The following is an 18,379-nucleotide window of genomic DNA, read 5'->3' on the forward strand; positions in this document are numbered from 1 at the left end:
TCTGTTGCTCCTGCGCTGTCCCCGCGTGCAGACTGGTGGGTGCTGGACGGGTGCTCAGCTGCAGGGCCCCATCCTAGATTGGAAGGAAGGGGCTTAGAAGTCGGTGTCTGAGTCAAATGGAAGTCTCCGATCCTTACCCACTCCCTTCCACGTTCGCATTCACGCTTGTGCAACACACACACACACACACACACACGGCCGCCCCTTCCTTGGTCCCTCTGACCCTCAACCCCCTACCTCTCTGACTCGCAGTCCTTGACCTCCTGCACAGCGTCCTGGGTACTGGTCCCTGAGAGCAGCGAGTTCGCTGGGGAGCGATTGTCCTTGGGCGTGTTCGTGTTGTGGGGTGAGGGAAGGAGTGACGGGTGGGCTTGATAGGAGGTGGGGAGAGATCTAGAGCTGGAAGGGTCTAAGGTTTGGGGGAGGAGTTTGCACATTAGACCCAAGCCGCCAGGGGGAAGGGGCAAGAAAGGCCCTTCTGCCTAGAGACTTAAATCTTAAATAAAAAGAAAAGAAAAAAAAAAGATCAAAAAAGAAATTTTTCAAGAAGAAGGAATAAGACTGGCTGAAGACATGAACATGTAAAATGTAGTGAAAAGTTGAATATTTCGTTTTTTTCTTGAATCTCTAAAAGGGGGATACTGAAGCATACTATTAATTTGGAAGTTTCCGTGTTTTTCTTTAGACAGCCTAGGAGAAATGACCCCGTCGCCCCACTGGCCCCTCAGCCCCAAGCAGCAGGGGCGCAGGGGCGAGGGCTGGCGAGACGCGCTGCGGCCCGGCGCGGGGGCGGACGGCGCGGCGCGGAAAGGGTTAAGGCGCTGAGCGCGGAGCCATCTGGCCGGGTTGGCTGGTTATAACCGCGCAGATTATGTTCACGGGACTCAGAGTTGAAGGCTCCTCTCCCTACCGAGCAGCTCCGCGCGCGGCCCCGCGAGAGAGCCCGGCGCAACTACTTTCTTCCTTTTTCTTTCTTTCTTTCTTCTTCTCCTTTTTTTTCCCCTGCTGGGTAGTGGCGGCGGCGGGGTGGGGGAGACTTTGAATGACCGAGCTCGCGTCCACCTTTCTCTTCATGTCGACGTCCCTGGAAACAGTCACACGGATGCCATGGTTACTTCTGCCACGGTAAGGGGAGGCGGCCACGTTGGGTGGGCAGGTTCGAGGGTGGGGGACTGAGTGGGGAGATTTTCCTGTGGACTAGCGCGAGGGTCCCCAACTCTGCACCCCGCCCCCACCCCCATCGCGCCGCACTCACTTTCCCGGGCTTGTGCCTTCCCCGAAGTTTGCGCTGGGATCTACCCAGGCCGAGGCGCAGCCGCAGCCACCCCCTCCCCACCACAAACACACACACGGACACTCCTCCCTACCTCTCCTCCCGTCCCTGGGCTACCGGAGAAACCGCCCAGTATCTGGGAAAGTGATCAGGTTTAAGAGACCAGGACTGGAAATGGGGGCGACGGAAGGGCAGCAAAAGGGATTCAGCAGAACCGCCCCCCAACCCCCAACCAACACACCCGTCTGCTCCTGCAAGAGAGGGCTCCCCGCGCATCCTGTAACAAAAGGGGGTGGCAAACAGATCCCGCGCGGGGAAGAGGCGAGCGTGCGGCCGCTGTTCCCCCGCACTCGCGGAGCGCTCTGCTCCCCAAAGCGCGGGGTACCCCACACGCCTCCCCCTCCCTGGGCCTGGGAGTGGGCTGGGGGAGGGGACTTGGAGCTCCCGACCTGGACGCTGGCTTCCCAGTTTAGGGAGTTGCAACTCCTTGCCTTGCTCGGCGTACCTGTCCTGGAGTACCTTGCCTCTTTCGAAAGCTTTTCTATGCAACGGCCATGCACCCCAGGCTCGTGGTGGCCAGCGCCCACCCCGTGGCTACCCCACCCTGGGTCTCTGCGCAGATGTTGGAGCTCCGCGCGCAGCCCGCGCATCTGGGACCCCGCAGGGGAGCGGTGGGCACGCTGGCCCAGCGGTCCCTGGGGAATTCCTCGCGGTTTCTCCAGGCCAGCTCTAGGAATTTGAGGCGGAGGTGTGGGAAGGCTGGGAGACCAGGGACTGGCAGAGCTAGGTTGGAGTCAGAAGGACCCCGAGTTGGACAAATTACCCCATTGCCCCAAAGCGCTGCTCACACTCCAAACGAAATCTGGGACACTTGGGAGTTGAAGGTTCGGGAAAGGAGGGGTTAGGGTGGGGGTGGGGACTCTGCTTGTTGCTTTTGGGCGCAAGTGGGTGCGCGGCAAGGAGGCGCTGCTGCTTTGGGGGGAGTTTGGCCGCTGCGTACCTCGGCTGCGCTTCAAATGCATGGAGCTGAGACCTTCGCGCCGAACCGGGTGGGGGCTGCTAACTGGTAAGGAGCACTCCCCCCACCCATACCCCCCACCCCCCGCCTTCCCGGTGTCTGGGGGCACTCCAGGTGGAGCAAAACACCGAACTAGACCTCCTCCTTTCCACCTCTGGCGGCGGGTGGCAGGTTGAGAGTCAGAGTGGAGGTGCAGCCGGGACGCAGCCAGAGCGCAGGGCTCAGAGCCGAGAGCTGGGACATCTAGCTCAGGGGGGACTTGTTTATGTGTGTGAAGAGCTGGGGGCGGGAGCTGGGTGGGGTGGCCTGAACGGAGGTGGGTGTCACTCCTGGAGCCTCATGTTTGTAACTCAAGGATTAGAGAATATGCTGGATGACCTGCTTTTTCACAAAGAGATGCCCTCTCCCACCCTCCAGAGCAGAGAGCAAGGAAAATATCTAAGCCCTCTGCCCTAAACGTCAGGAGGGGAGAAAGTTGTCACATAGAGGAAACTTTGCAACCCGTTTTGTTTTCCTTACACTCAGAAATCCTCCAGCATATTCAGCTTGCCCCCCTCCCAGCCCCCATTTCCTTCCTGGCATGTTGCACAAAGAAAGTTGAGAGGTAGAATTCAGGGGACAAAATCCAATGGCCTCTGCCTTGGGCTCGGACACTTAGACCTGGGTATGGTGTTGGGAGTTGGGGGGAAATGAAAGAAAGCAGGCTCTGTGAACAGCGGTGGAGGGTCTGCTGGCCTGCAGCAAGGAGTGTGTGAGATTTCGCGTTGGTAAGGACTGGATTGTAGCTGGAAGTGGAGGATCCGGTACTGTGTGAATGGGGTGCTTTCCTAAGGAGGGAGATCCAGGCCCCTTGGGTGCTCTGTGTGGTCAGGGAGGAAGGTTTCTGGAAAGTCTCCGCACCAGGGTGTGTATTGCGGGTGGCCAGAGAGCCAGAGCTCCACCCTGCTCTGTGCGCATTGGAGGTGTGTGTTTCTGAGGAGCCTGTTGGATGGGCATATGTGTGACTGGCAGGAGATGAGAGCATGTGGGAACATAGGTGTAGCTAATGAGAAATCTGTGCCTGTGAAGGGTGTCAGAGCAGGAGGAGAGGTACAGTGTGTTGAAGACAGATGGCTTGTGCATGCCTGCACAGACACATGGAGTGGGTGTGGCGTGGGAGGGTGGCTGTGTGTAGGAGCGAAAGGTGGACGTGTCTGGAAGGTTGGGCTCCTGAAGAATTACAAAAGTGGTGGGGGGTGGTGAAAGATTATCCGTGGAGAGCAGAGTCTGAACTTTATGAGTGTGCATTGGGAAATTTGGCTGGGATGGCATTGGGGTAATGCAGGGGATAGGAAAGTGTGGGCTCAGGCACTCATTATGGAGAAACAAGGCATTTGCAGAGAAGGATGCTGGGTTGGTTTTTGCCCCCCCCCCCACTTCCTCAGAGAGGAAGAAATTGGAGAAGGCTTAGAATGAGGGGTGTACTTTTAAGGGGAAACGTCCTGTGCGTTGGCAGCAGGTGAGGATTGGGGAGAATGTCTAGTTAAGATTGGAGTGAGTGGAGGAATATATTTTGCACGCCTGGTGGCAGAGACGCGTGTGAAATTATGTTGGATGATGGGTTGCTTATTTAACAAAGGAATTCATTGTCACCAGTTAATATTGATTATTAATTAAAATTTATGGAATGCCTACTGGATGCTGAGTCCATTGCTGGGTACTGGGGCATGGCACAGTGCCCTGGAAAAATTCCTTTTCAGACTCAGCTGACTGCTGCAGTTTTGCCAAGAGGAATGAAGAGAGCTGGATGCTAGTTGAGGTTTCTTCAAGAACTATAATTCAGTTTCTAGAGATGTTTATGGATCTTTGGGGCCAAAGGGAAGCTGACTTGAAATGTATCTGTGGTTATGTAATAAGGGGACATAAAGATAGGGATGATGTATGGTTTTGTGTGTTGGGGAGGCGGCTGAAGGGTGTTACTCTTTCTTGTAGGGGTTGTGGGCTGGCGATTTGTGGCCAGTGCTGCAGTTCAGGTCAAAATGCAGGTCCTGATACATTGAAGGATTGGGTTTCTGGGAATGTGCAAGACTCATTAGCAGGAATGAGACTTGATATGTGGAGCTAGTGAGAGAGAAGCTGCGGTCAGGGAGGATGCATGTTGGGAGTGTTTGCTCACCTTTGATGTTTTCTGAGCTGTGAGCGAGCGTACAGCTAACCTGGTGTGTGTGTATGCACGCACATGCGCACACTGTGAGGCTGAGGTTAAGCAGCTGAAAGAAAGCTAGCCAGAGGATAGGAGCCATGTATGTTCTGGGTCTCACGAGGGGGTAGAGCATATGTTTCTGCAGGAATCCTCTGTGCCTGAGGAAAGTTGAAAATTGTCTTGGATGCTCAGAAGTGTATTTTAAGTATAAAAGGTATACACAGAACAAGAGCTGTAGGCTTCCGGGAGCATTTGGGGAGTGAAGGAAAGGTGAAGTTGGTGGTGTTCGTACCTTCAGACAGCTAGTGAGGTAAGCGCATCAAAGCAGAAGGAGGGTGTGCTCTTGGCCGCACATACGTGCTGAACTGCACCAGGTGATAGGGAACCGCACATACGTGCTGAACTGCACCAGGTGATAGGGAACCTCATTTATTAGGTTCTAATCGTGAGAGGGCATATAACCGGGGAGACTTTATTTGACTCCTGACATTTTTAAATTTATGACATCGGAGCTGTGTCATTTTAAGGTCCCACCTTATTTTTAGGTGAAATTCATCCACGTAAGAGAGAGTTGATAAAGGCTTGGACCATTGGTCAGAAGATCCGGTGGCACATATTTCTGAAGATGGTGGGAATGCCTTGATTCTAGTTCAGCTGTGCCCCCTTTGGGGCAGTGTGACTTTGGGAGAATGTCAGAATCTCAGTAAAGACTCAATGAGGAGAAAAGTTCCCTCTTCTTTTTCTCCAGAGCTTTGTGTGCTTAGGAATACAAAACTTTACTCAGAGATGAAGTCTCGTAGAATATAGGCAATAGCATGTCTGTGAACCATAGTAAAAATAGGATCTGTACCCCTTCCCAAGCTGGTAAGATAGTCTTAACGCCCACTGCTTGTCTACTGCTCACGCACCATGCAAAGAGAACTTTCTATAACCGCCTCGGTTTACTCACCCAACAAACGAAGACAACCTAGCCTAGATTGCAATTGATGGGAATCCGTATTCATAAAATGTCCTTGAACTATTCTGAAGAAAAGTGGCCCCCAAATCAATGTTCTTAATTATCAGAGACATTTGCCTATTCCTTAACAAGAGCTATGTAGACCACGACATTAAAACAAACGTGACTTTGGAAACAGAGGAAATGGTCAAGGTCCTTGGCATATTTGAATAAAAGAGGAGTAAAGTCCAGCCATGCTGGGTAGCTGTGAAGGTCTGTTTTTCTCTAGACCATGGGTCCTTGGAGGCAAGAGCCTGCCTGGTAAGAGGCTTCGGGTTTGCGGAGTGCCGTGCACCCGAAGCAGCACGTTGTTACAGCGCCTTCCCCCAGAGACAGAAATGGAGGCCCAGAGAGGCAAGGGAATCCACTGAAGCCTCCAAATCCTCCCAGCAGTCAGCACGCGCTGTCAACTCCTGGCTCAGAGTCAGGCTCCCATCCTTGAGTTCAGTGGCCATAAATAGTCAGGAGCTAAGCTATTTCCATGAGGCACTAAACCAATTCTGTTGCTTTTCTTGGCGAGATTGGGCCAATTAAGTTGATTGGAAGAGGTCACTGCTGATGGGTCTCACATTCCCCAGGCAGGACAGGCCAGCAGAGTTTAATTACATAACATTTCCCATCCCCGCAATTCCACTCCCAGATGGATCAGATGTTCAGGCCTCTCCACTTCCCCTCCATTCAAGACGACTAACGGAGCGGCGGCTTCTGCTCCAGGCTTCTCCAGACCTTTTCCTGAGCAGTTACAGTGCTCTGGCCCCAACTGGAGGGAATGTAAATCCACGAGTTGGCTGAAGTGAGAGAGGGGAGTCAGGCCGACACAGAAGATCTTTAAAACCCACCACCCTGCCTGGAGACCTCACCAGCTGCTGTTTTACTCTTTAATGAGGCAGGCAGTTTCTGGCGGTGGACCTGTTGAACTAATGACCGTTGCTAGGGTTTTAAGTTTAGTTGTATTTAAAATCGAGTCCGTTGGAGAGGGACCAAATCTTCTACTGGAGACAAGCGTAAGCCCCGTGTGGTGCTGCTGATAAGGTCTGTGGATGTACTTTGTGCATGGACAGACGTGTGCAAAGCGAGAGAAGAGCACGGGGTATGTGTGTGCGTGATGGGGGACACATGAGCTCTGGAGTGGCCCTTGGTGGGCAGGAGGTGTTTGCAGAGCTTGTCATGGGTAGGAGGGTTACCCTCCTACCTGGCTCAGATTCGACGATCATCTATTGCTTCTTGCAGAAGGGCCAGCTTGTCAGAAAAGTTGGTAGCAGCTTCTTTCAGAACATTTGTATATGAGGATGGAGGATGTGTGAATTTTTAAGAAGTATAAGGCCAGTATAGATGGTATCTTGCTCTTGCCTGGATGGATTTGTATTAAGATCAAGGCTAGGCAAAGGTAAATCTTACAGAGAACTCACTTTAGAACCTGTGAAAGCCCATGTAGATAGCCCAAGATCTTTAAAGCATTTATTGTGGTTGATAGTCTTCTGTAACTCAGCCTTTTCATTCTACCTAAAAAAGCCAAGGGTCTAGAGAGTGCATGAACCCCTGGATAATCAGAACGCACTGGCTGTTTCGTGTCCTTATCTATGCCGCGGCCCTTCTCAAGCAGTCTTAGTTGTTGGGAACTACCAGAGGCTGGCTGTGGCTCTTGGCATCTTCACAGGACAAACCTCTGAGTATAAGTGTGACTTAGCTGGAGAAGAACAGATTTTGAAGCGAAATTTGGTGTGGTCTGTTGTGATTGCTCACTTTTTAACAGTATTTTTAGAAAAGGCCCAGATCATTAATGGATTTCTTCAGTCAGGGATTTTTGATAATCTTAAGGTTCCTGTTCATTTAAGTCCAGAGCTGTAGGAGTAAACAGTAGCTTATTGATCTTAAAAGATCTCAGGCCAATGAGGTGATGTCAGGCAGCAAGGAGCAGCAGAAAGCCTGCTGACTTGGAGGTAGGGGATCACTCTTGAGACTGAGCTCTGTCACAAATCAGCTGTTGTTATGTGACCCTCAGCGTTCGTGCTAGGCCTTGATTTACCCATCTGTAAATGAGGAGCTTGGTTTAGAAGATCTCAAAGCCCCGTTCCAATTCCACCACCCTGGGATTCTACAGTGGCCCCATCCTCCTACACGATCTGTGCCTTGCTTAGAGTGCATCTTGGCACACCCTAAATGAACTCCTGCTTTTTATCTTTGGGGAAAGGCTTAGTCAAAGGCAGAAAGGCATGCAAAGAATTTGCCATAGTGTTTTGTTTTGGCCAAGAATGCTCGTGAAGTTGGCTTACCCTGTACAGTGCGTACAGATTTGAGAGGGGTTGGGTTTGGCTTTCATGTAGACCTGATGATAATCATTCAGCTTCTACATGAGTGCCTTTTAGTATCAGTGTTTCTGACTAAGACAAGTACCCACCTTTAAGATGATTGATGATGATTGATGATGATGATAGTTAATATTTGAGTACTTATGGGGTGCCAGGAATTATTACAAATATTGCATGGCATTATCTCAATAGCCCGAATAATCTCATTTCCAGATGGGAAGACTGAGGTTGCCTGACTTTGAGGGATATGTTTATGGTTACACAACTATATGTTCATGTGCTGGTTTTCTATCCTGAAGCCTGTGGCCATCCCAAGTCCATTACCTGCCAGTCAGATTGTGTTTTCTGCCTTCTGTGATGTCATCCAGATGAGAGATTGTTTGATAGGCCTCTGCAAAGTTTGTCACCCTACGGGGTGACCTGCTCCAATGGAAGGTTCATTTTCATGTGCAAGACAAATGTTGAGGGTTTTTAGCCACCTGCTGGCAAGCATGTGTCAGATCCGTCTTAGCTCCCATTGGCCCTCCCCCTTCGCTTCCCGTTCTGTTGACAAGGGAATCTGCCCTTCCAGAATGGGGGTATTGATTTAAGGCACAATTGCCTCCTTGTAAACTCTATAAGATTGGAGCTGGACATCTGGTTTTGATCCACACGCCCACGAGAGGTGGTACATCCCAGAATTCTTGAGTCCTGCGATGAGGGTTGCACAGAATCAAAGTAAAAGAGAATCTGCATGGAGAACCCGAGGGTCCTTCAGAATTTGGAAGATGGCCTCCCCTGGTAGGCTCAGGAACTCCCTCCGTTTACGCCAGGGTCAAAGTGGATGTAGATTTTTTGCTGAAAGGTTGGGGTAGGGATGCTGCTAAGGACTGGGATCCCCAGGCTCTGTTTGATGCAGAACAGAGCAGTTGGAGACCCCCAGGCCTGGCACTTGCCTGCCTCATGCCCCTCTCTGAGCAGTACCAGAAGTAGGGAAGGCAGAGGGGTGTTTGGGGATGCATGTTGCCATCTCTGAAGGCTGTGACTGGAGGCTCTTATTCTTCCTTCCCCCTCCGCTGATTTCCTCATCACCACTATCACTACATCTTCAAGGCAGTTAATGAGAATGACTTTGTTCTGTTGCTGAAAGATATTTGCAATGTGCAGATAACTGTAGAATACTAACTAAGGCCTGTGAGATTGTAGGTGCTCAAAAAATGTGTTTATTTTATTTAAAATACCTTTTCACACATAGGGTGGTGCTTTTTTTCTGTATAAGAGGACATATCCCTTTTGCTATTGTTTATTTATGGTAGCCAGGTCCTGGCAATGTACTGTCCACCTCCTTCTGTTTCTAGGTCTCAGACCCTAGAATTAAAAACTATCCTCCCCCTCGGGCTCTAAATTATCCCTTAGGGAATATGTATCACGTTCGTAGTCTGGGATTATTTCCATACTGTGTCTAGCAGACCTGCCACTCCTGCTGGTTCACAGGGCACGTCCCTTACTTCCACTGGGTTCTTAGGGGAAAATGCAGCTCTGAATCACCTGATTGCCAATAAACATATTCCACAATTAGGAAGGAGCCCAGCTCTCCTGACACCTAGCTTCTACCTGAAACAGCTTACCCCGTCTCTCCTGGCAAAGAACTCAAACTAACTGCGTGACCTTAAACAAATCACTCTCCTTCCTTGGGCTTCTGTTGCCCCTTGTGGAAAAGGAGTGGACTGGACGCACTAGAAGGTCAAAGGACCCTGCCAGTTGTGACAGTTCACATATTCTGTGATTCTGATGCTCCCTAAGCCTCCCTGTGGCCCATGCCTGGGATTTCCAGGTATCTCTGCTGGCCTGCAGGACGTATGTGCAGAAACGTGGAGGGGGTGGAGGAGGAAATTAAGTTATGTGATGCCAGATAAGTTATTGAACATATGGATGAGTGTATGTTTATAAAGTGCTGAAGAAGCAAGCCTGCCAGATTTGTGGCAGATCTTGGACTGGAAGTTGGGAGCATAGGGAGAGGTTTATACGGGATAAAACTGTCTGTGGGTAGCAGAATTCAGTAAGCTAAATCAGAAGGATCTTGAGCTCTGAGCAAGAAGACCAAGCTCCACCCTTAACTTCAGCAGAGATGAACTGTGCAATTTTCAGGGGTCCCTGAGCCACACCAGGTTTCACTTTGCTCAGGTGTTAAGGGAGAGAGTTGAGGACTCCTAGCTTTGGTGATCCCTAAAGTCTTTCCTGCCTCATCCTTATTGTGGGAATCAGGGATTAGTAGAGGAACCTGAATGGCTGAATCCATAAGGGGACGTGGCTTAAATGTAAAGGGAAATGTCCTCTGATTACAAGATATCACGAGTGGCAGAAATATACATGTGTTCTTGAATTTGAGATGGCCCTGGAGGATATATTCTGTCTTTAGAATGCCCTCCCCTCCTTGTTCACCAAGGATATGGAAGTCATCCTTCACTTCTTTGCTTCACCATTACCTTCTCTGGAAAGCCTCCCTGTATTCCCCCAAGAGCCTGCTGCTCCCTCCCCAGCCTCCCTGTGTTATAGCACTTAGCAGCCGGAGTTTTATTTGCTTTCCTACCTTTCATTAGAATGCGAGCTCTGCGAAGAAAGGATCTGGACTTTTCATCTTTGTGTCCCCCAACACCTTGAGCAGTGTCTGCTACAGAAATGTGTTGGTGAATGAGTGCATGACAGGTCACCTGTAAAGCCTGACTGGCAACGCTAAGAGCCGGGCTCACTGGGAAAGGCTGTTCCTGATCCCCTCAGAGACTCCCTACCCCACGTCCTAGTCGGCCAAGCTCTTCTGCAAATTTGGGCTCTTGGTTAAAGGTGAGTTGGGTGTCACTGCATACGAATTAGGACAATCCATCTCTAGACGCTTGGAAAATACATGTAAAGGTTATTCCATAAACGTCGTGTTGGTCGCTGCTGAGTCTCAGGCCCTGTGCTAGATGATGGAGAAGATACAGGTGAATACCTCGCCCCTGACCTTGAGGATACAGGAGCTGGCGAGGGAGACAGGGGTTCCGTCATTGTGTTCCAGGGAGGAGCAGTGCGAGCATGGAAGATGAAGTGCAGGGCTCCTGACCGGAGTGTTGTTTTTTAGTGTGAATGATAATTGGAATCCTCTTGGTCAAGAGCAGTCTTCACTCCTGAAGGGCAGTGGCTTTCTCGTCCCAGAGTTCCCGATGCCCGACCAAGGCTCTGGCCGTGGATGCTCAGAGCCCATTGGGATGTGTGGTTCTTCATGGGGAGAGTTTGGGGCAGGTGCCTGTTGTCCAGGTGTTGGGGCTTGGTAGATGTGTGTGTGCTCACAGGTGTGCTCTTCAGAAGTCTCCCTGCTCCTGGCTTCAGTCCGCACAGATGGGGGACATGCATCTGCCTGAAGCTCACCGCTTCTCCCTGGGGCCTCCATGCATAGTTACTGTCTCTGTGACCACTTCTGACACAGGGACAGACTGCCATCTACTGTCCACTTCTGTCCTCTGAGTCCCTCCTGCTCAGTGAGTGCCTCAGCATTTTTTTTCATATCCTGTTTTTAATTGGCCCAGATACCAGGAGAAATAGAATAGACAGCAAATCCTTAATAATACTTTCTTTGGAATTTATAAGGGGACTTAAAAAAAACCACAGCATAACACATCTGTTAGATGTTTCTCTTAGTCACCAAACAAAAGTGTTCCTTTAAGAGGGTCTCCTGCCTCACCTGATGCTTCCTAGACACCATGCTGGGCACCATGGGGGGCACCATGGGGGATACCAAGGGGTGAAAGGCAGGGACCCTACTTTCAAGAACCTGGCAGTCTGTTTGGGAGTCTGGGACAGATTGCAGACAAATGGACCAGTGGGGTGGGGTTGGGGTGGCAGGATGTGTTTGGTAAGTGGCACATAAGTGGCAGGGACCACAGGGGCTTTGAGAGTCTGGAGGAAGGAGGAGTCCTTATAGGCTGGGCTGATTAGAAAGGCACATGGAACAGCACACAAGTCCAGGGGTCAGCGAGCGCCTCCTGAGGGAGCTGTCTGGTGTCCTGGCACAGGCTCTGGACTGAGAATTCTGGGACCTACAGGGCCACCTTGTGCCCTGGGGCTGTTATGCTTGCTGCCCAAGGGCCATGCCGTCCCTGACCCTGCCTTACATGCCATGCTTGCACGCAGTGGGAGGTGGCTCCTGGGTCCAGCCTGTCAGGAAACTGCAGTGCCAGAGTCCCACTTGGATCCTGTGCCGGGAAGGGCACCTCAACATGTGGTCTGTCCTGATGGCCCCACACACAATAGGAGAGACCGAATTTCCCAGAGGAATCGTGGGGGCGGCACCAACACAAACGGGGGTGAATGGTTTTCTGAGGCATCTGCTGCGTTCCTCCCCGCAGACCCTCTCCTGGACCCTCCTTCCGAGGATCCATCCGCGCCGTGCTTGAGTCAAAGATCGTGCCCCCCCCAAAAAAACTGCATCGGTCCCCTAGCATGGCTCAGAGCTCCAGTGTGGGATTCCCTAGCACTAGAATTCAGCCTTTGCTTTTATGAAGTTCTCCGTTGTTGTTGTTTCTATCTGCGAGTTTTTGATGGTTGTGGATTAAAATGGGAAAAAGTTGTTTTCATCACTCACCCTCATAACTCTTCTCTCTCTTAGCATTTAAATGATCACCAAGGAAACGTTCAGTTCGTTTCATGTTCTTGTGTCTTAGTGTGTGAGTGTGTGTGGGGGGGAATAAGAAAGATATTTTAGATTGTGGTCTATTAGCAAGTCTAGGAAATCAAGTTGAATGTGGTTGGGTTACTGGCAGAGAGACCTCAGCTTGTCACTGTAATCCTCTGACATTCCCCTTTTACTTTTTGGCTCTTGTATGAATCGGGAATGTGTCTTCCCAGCGCCCCCTTCGGTGTTTACATCTCCTTTTGGGGGCTGCCGTATAAAGTTACCGTCTGTCTGCTGCAAGTCTCCTGAGTCATTTGGGGGACCACTCAACAGAGGCACCGTCCAGGATAGAGCCATTCGAGAAGATCCGATTTTTTACTAAAATGGGAAAAAAATGTGAGGGGTTTGGAAAAGGATTCGGTTGTTTTTCATGTGTTTTCCTGGGGCACAGGGATGTCTGAGACTCTTGTACAAAGAGAAGCAGTGAGCAGGGGATACAATAGAGATAGAAAGATTTCCTCTGAGAGCAGCCAGTGTGGAGGGAGATCATCAGATCCAAGCCAAACAACTCCAGGAAATGGCGGGGAGGCTTTCTGACAGCCTGTGATGTGATTTGTAAGCCTCCATGAAAGCAGGAGGGGATGAGGGGGAAAAGAGTTCCAGGTGAGGAAGCAGGTGGCACGAGACTGCAAGGTGAGAACAGCAGTCAGGAGAACTGAAAGAAGCCCAAGTAGGTGGTGCACAGAGCAGCCTGGGATGATGGGTACAGAGAGGTGTGGAGTAGGCAGGAGCTGACAGTGGGCTCCCTCTTTACCTCAAGGGTGTTGGGGCACTACTGAAGTTGTGGGCTCAGCCCTGGAGAGGCCACAGTCAGGTTTTGGCTTCAAAAAGGATCACTCTGGCTGTAACGTGGAGGCCGGTTCTTAACTTATAGCTGTGCAATGAAAGAATGACTGTTGGTTGGACTGATGGAAGAATGAATGAGTGAGGGAATGAATGAATGAAATGCAGAGTGGGGGCATCAGGCCTGATTTGGGCTCTGGCTACTCTGACTCGTGCTGGCTGGGGGAGATGATGCCAGCCCGGGAAAACCAGGGGGCGGCGCGTTCATCGGAGTGGCTTTGACTTCGGGTATCAGGAACTAGACTAGGAACTTGTAATGCTCAGAGTTTAGGGTGGTTGGCAGGTTTTCTTTCGCCATACATTTCTATCTGATTTTGATTTCCTTTATAATCAAGAAAGAAGGTGGCTTTTGGAGTGGCACCACAGAAAATGTGGAACTGTGATTCCAGAGAGGGTCGCTTTCATTGCAGACCTTTCACAGGTGCAAAGTGGGATGTGAACAGATGCTGAGGTTTCTGGGTCCCAGATTCCTGAGCATCAGATCCACCTATAGAAGATTCTTATGGGTGTGTGGGTGTGTGTGTGTGTGTGTGTTTCAGAGTCTCCTGAAAATACCTAAATCAGCAGAACCTCTTTGCCAGTACTGGATCTGTACAGAGTGACTTGCAAGGTCCCACTGTTTTTAGGATATTATAAGGAAAGTGTGTGTGACAGTGACCCAGACAGACACTTGGCACGCCACCCAGCAACTTGGGATGTGGGAATGCCAGAACTCCACTTGGTAAAGCCAAAAGGGAACCTCAGGTGTCATCTCAAAAGGCTTTGCTTGACAGACACCCCCATACCAGGTTCTTGCTGTTCTGATCTCACTTTGCACTTGAAGATCTTTTAGCTTTGGCTCAGTGGTTGCTCAGGATGATATTCAGACCAATTGATGTTGAGTATCTAGGGCTGGGACAGAGGCGTCTATACTTTTTAATGTTCAACAGGTGATTCCAATATGCGGCCAAGGTTGAGAACCACTGGCTTACAGTAGTGGCCCACGCTGCCCTGTCTGTCCCCATCCTCACCCTTGGTATCCTTGTGAGAGTTCCTCACCTAGTTAAGATGTTTAGTGAATTTGGGCTGAGCTCTCCTACTCCCTAACTACCTAGTATTTGCCTTAGAAACTGGGTACCAGGAGGGCAGATCACGGGTCATCAGTGGATTGTGAAGCACCCCACCACCCCCATCTTCTGGAGGGAGTTTTGAGGATGAAGGGTGCAAAACAGGAGAAAGGAGCAGAGACCAGCATTCCCAGGACATGAATGCTGTGTAGGCACTTTTGTAAATGTCATCTCATTAGTTTCCCCAGTAGCCCCCAGAGGCAGATACTATACCAGGTTTCCACAGTGCATTTAAGATGCAAAATGGTTTGTGGTCTCTGAATGATCAGATTTCTTGCGCTGGTTCTTCCTGGGAACGTGCATACCAGTCAGAGACCCTCCTCCAGGCTTAGCTGGGGATCAGGGCTGCTGATTTCTGCACTGATGGCTCAGTGTGAAAGGAAGCACCTCTGTCCCCTCTCATCCTGTGCGATCCAGCCCAAATGCCAGTCTTGGGATGGGGCTTCCAGGAGGTGCAGCCTGAGGCCATGCCTCAGGGGTCCTCCGTGTCCAAGAAAGTAGTTGTTCTCTCCCTTGACATTTTCTTGTTAGAAAGCCAGGGCTCACAGGAGGGCCAGGGAGCAGAGGGTCAGAGAAAGAAGCTAAAAACTAAGGTTTGAAAACAAGAATAAGGCCTGAAAAAGTTATGTTTCCAACCACATATTCCTGAATTGTAAAATGGACCATCTGGAATCATTGTAGTCTCTGGGTTTCTCGTTTACAAAAAGATATTACCGGGTATGCTGTCAGGCAGGCTGGGGCTAGACGTCTAACACCCATTGCTAAGTGCGTGCTTCCGTAAGCGTTTTGGACCTGGGGTTCTCCAGACAGACAGTGGAGAGTGGCCTGAGGGTCGTTTAGGAGTTATGGTGGAGTGAGCCACACCTACTAGATGGGAAGACTGGGACGGTGGCTTACGGAAGGAGGGCAGACGTTGTTGTGACCGCGATCTGCAGCACTGGGCAATGAGGTGGGGACAGGCCTCATCCTGTGCAGAGGACTGCCAAAAGATTGCATTGTCACAGCCAGAGACAAGCCCTGCAAGGAGCAGTGGAGGCAGGAAGCCCAGGGCTGTCTCTCTGTGTATCAAGTGGATGGAACTGAAGTCATTCCTGGCAGTGTGTAGCTGCCACTATCCCCCTTCTCCAACACTCACCTTCAACAGTGGCTTTTTTTTTTGGTCAAGACACAGGAATGTTTCAAAGGAAGGAGGAGAGAGATGAGCTGAAGCACTTATTTCTGGACTTGAGGCAATTTATTTTGTTTTCCAAAATCCAGTCTAGACCATGTTCATAAGGGATCATGAACTGAGTAGAAAGTTGGCACTAGTGTTGAGGAATATGAAGTACATTTGGCAGTAAAAGCAGATAAGAGTGGTCCTCCAAAGTCCCCCCTCCCCGTAGGATTATGCACAGGAGTTTCAGGAGAAAATGCTCCTCAGGCTATTTCTGCCTTAGAGGGAATGGTGAAGGAATGCAAACCTCATTACAGTGAAATGTGTTGAGAACTAACATTTAAGCAAGAGGACCCAGTTCTATTTCCACTTCTGTCAATCACTAATGGTCACAACCTCTTGGAGCCTTGATTTCTTCTTTTGTAAACTGGGGTAATAAACCTTACCTAATCAAGATAATTAATGCAGAGTTGCAGATGAGATAGTGCATAAGATGGTGTTTTACAAGCTGTAAATTACTTTACAAATACATGTTATGGTTTAAACTGGTATATTCTTATGCTAATAGCACATTGTTCTGTTTGAAAAATGGCTCTCCTCCAAGTCAGGCCCTCCTGCAAACCTTGGGAGTCTGGGAGGTAGCCTTCAAGTGGCACCAAAAGAAATGGGAAGGAATATCCCAGGTGTGGCTTGAAAGAATCGATGTATTACTTTACGTCTTTCTGATGCTGTCACCTGGGGCATAAGCTCAGGGTCCTGCCATTTGTGAGGGGCGGCTGGTGGAACAGAATATTGAGAATGGACACGCACAAGGCAGTCAAAATGTTGTCCAGGCAATTTGAGTTTATTTCAGTACGGCTTGCCCGCCCCTTCCTTGAGGCCAGCCGCCCAGTTTGTGTCCAACTGCTTGCTCAGTGTGATACTCCCTCTGCAAGGACACATGTGTATCTGCCAGACAGAACTTCCTTTCCAGCACCTTTATGGATCTGGCCGCAGAGCTCACAGCTGACCTGCCCTTCTGGTGTATCTTCTTATCATTGTGAAAATCTCCTTGGAACATCCTATTCTCATATTGTGGATGAAGCACCTTATAGTTTCAAGATTATGAAATATTCACAGTCCCCTTCTGATTGCTTTTTTCCACCCATAATTCATTTTCTTGATTGATTGTATATACATAAAATAGAAAAATGGTATTCCAAAGAATTCTGCATCTCATTCAATTTCTTGATTCCTCTTTTAGTGGCTTCCTTGGGTTTCAGTTTTTCCGGTACCAGTTCGCTGTTTTCTTTTCCTGATGCTGGCTTTCAGGGCTCAATCCCAGGACCCCCGAGATCATGACCTGAGCCAAAGGCAGACGCTTAACCGACTGAGCCACCCAGGTGCCCCAGTGTGTAGGGATTTGATACAGGAAGAGGAGATCTGCAGGGGATACTCCGTCTGCCATCTTGAAAGGGATACCCTTCCAAGTTCTCAGAATGCTTCAGCTAGCAGAAACTTCGAAGCCCATCGCTGCAGCAGAGGTGATGGGGGTAACAGCTGGACCACTTAGCACGGTGCTGGCCCCACAGCGGGGGCTTATGGTGCACAGGCAGAACTGTTCTCTTAGCTGTATATTATTGTCCTTAAAAGTAGACCATCAGCCCGGCTTTAAATCCTGGCTTCACTTCTTAGCTATGTGGTCTTTCCGTGGGTTTTCTTAAGTGTAAAAGGATATCATCACATTGTTGGAAGGACTAAATGAGACAGTATGTGGCTCTATGAGTCTGGAACATGGTCAGGGTTCAATAAATGTTAATTATTACTATCATGATTTTATCTTGACTACTACTCATTAACCCGAAGGAAAAAAATAAAGAGACACAGTGCCATCTTGGGGACCCAAGAGCAGGCACTGCAAACAGGTTTCCTAAGATGTTAACCAAGGATCCTGGAGGCCATTCTCTGTCTGCAGGAGCATGTGGTCCTGCTCTCTATGCCTCCGTAGACCGCACCATTCTAGGCCCAGCAACCGACTGTCCCAGGCCCCCATTCTCAGATTCCTCAGAGAGAGATCCTGATTGGCCCAACTTGACTCAGAGTTTCCTGCTAGTTCATTAGCCGTGGACCAGGGAGCGGGGTCATGTCATGTAGGTCATAAATAACGTCAGAAGCCCAGCCTTTCAACAAAGGTGCAGCTGTTCTCAGAGTATAGCCTGTGGACTGAGAATTACCCCCCAAATTATCCATTAAAATGGTCAATACATCACGTCAGAACTGAAAACAGCAATGAGGCATGTGAGGATTCTCAGGTGAGGATAGATGGGGACCGTCGGAAGAGACCAGTTTGTTCTGGGCTGCACACGGCTCCTGTGCTGAACCGTAGGGTACCAGGAGCATCTGCACCAGGGAGGAGAGAAGCAGTTAACAAGACGCAGGCTAATACGAAAAGTAAGCCGAGCCCACCAAGCATCCTGTTCAGAAAAAGGCAGTCGATGTGCTCCTGCAAGACTCTTGCTGAGCCTCAGGCCATGCTCAGGACCACCCCTGGTCTTTATCTTTGGGTGACGATTCAATCAGGGCCTATCCCTGGGTCAACAAGCAGCAAATGAGTTCTGCTTGTAGTTTAGGAAGGCTTGGTGAGGTTTGGTGGGCAGGGTCTCCCCTCTCCCTCACACGCGCTGTGCAGCACAGGGAGCCCGGGCCTTGCCTTCTCAATGCTCAGCTTCCCTTCCCAAGCACAGATCTCAGATCTTCCTTCTGAAGGTCCCCTGGGCTCTCCTCATAAAGTCAGAAAATGCAGCCCCTCACTGTATACAGGGAGTTCCCAAT

At 50.0% G+C, this 18,379-nt stretch overlaps 1 protein-coding gene across 1 annotated transcript in view; it reads left to right on the forward strand.

Moving 5' to 3' along the window:
- The first annotated feature begins 892 nt into the window (after nucleotides 1-892).
- The window catches only part of NTF3 (neurotrophin 3), a 65,319-nt gene continuing 47,832 nt past the window's right edge, over nucleotides 893-18,379 (forward strand). The window contains exon 1 of the mRNA XM_002926828.4: nucleotides 893-1,125. Within this exon, the coding sequence (XP_002926874.2) occupies nucleotides 1,108-1,125 (18 nt within the window). The 5' untranslated portion in view covers nucleotides 893-1,107. The remainder of the gene's footprint in view (nucleotides 1,126-18,379) is intronic.

This window comes from Ailuropoda melanoleuca, chromosome 16, assembly GCF_002007445.2.
Source record: "Ailuropoda melanoleuca isolate Jingjing chromosome 16, ASM200744v2, whole genome shotgun sequence".
NCBI classification, from domain to species: domain Eukaryota; kingdom Metazoa; phylum Chordata; class Mammalia; order Carnivora; family Ursidae; genus Ailuropoda; species Ailuropoda melanoleuca.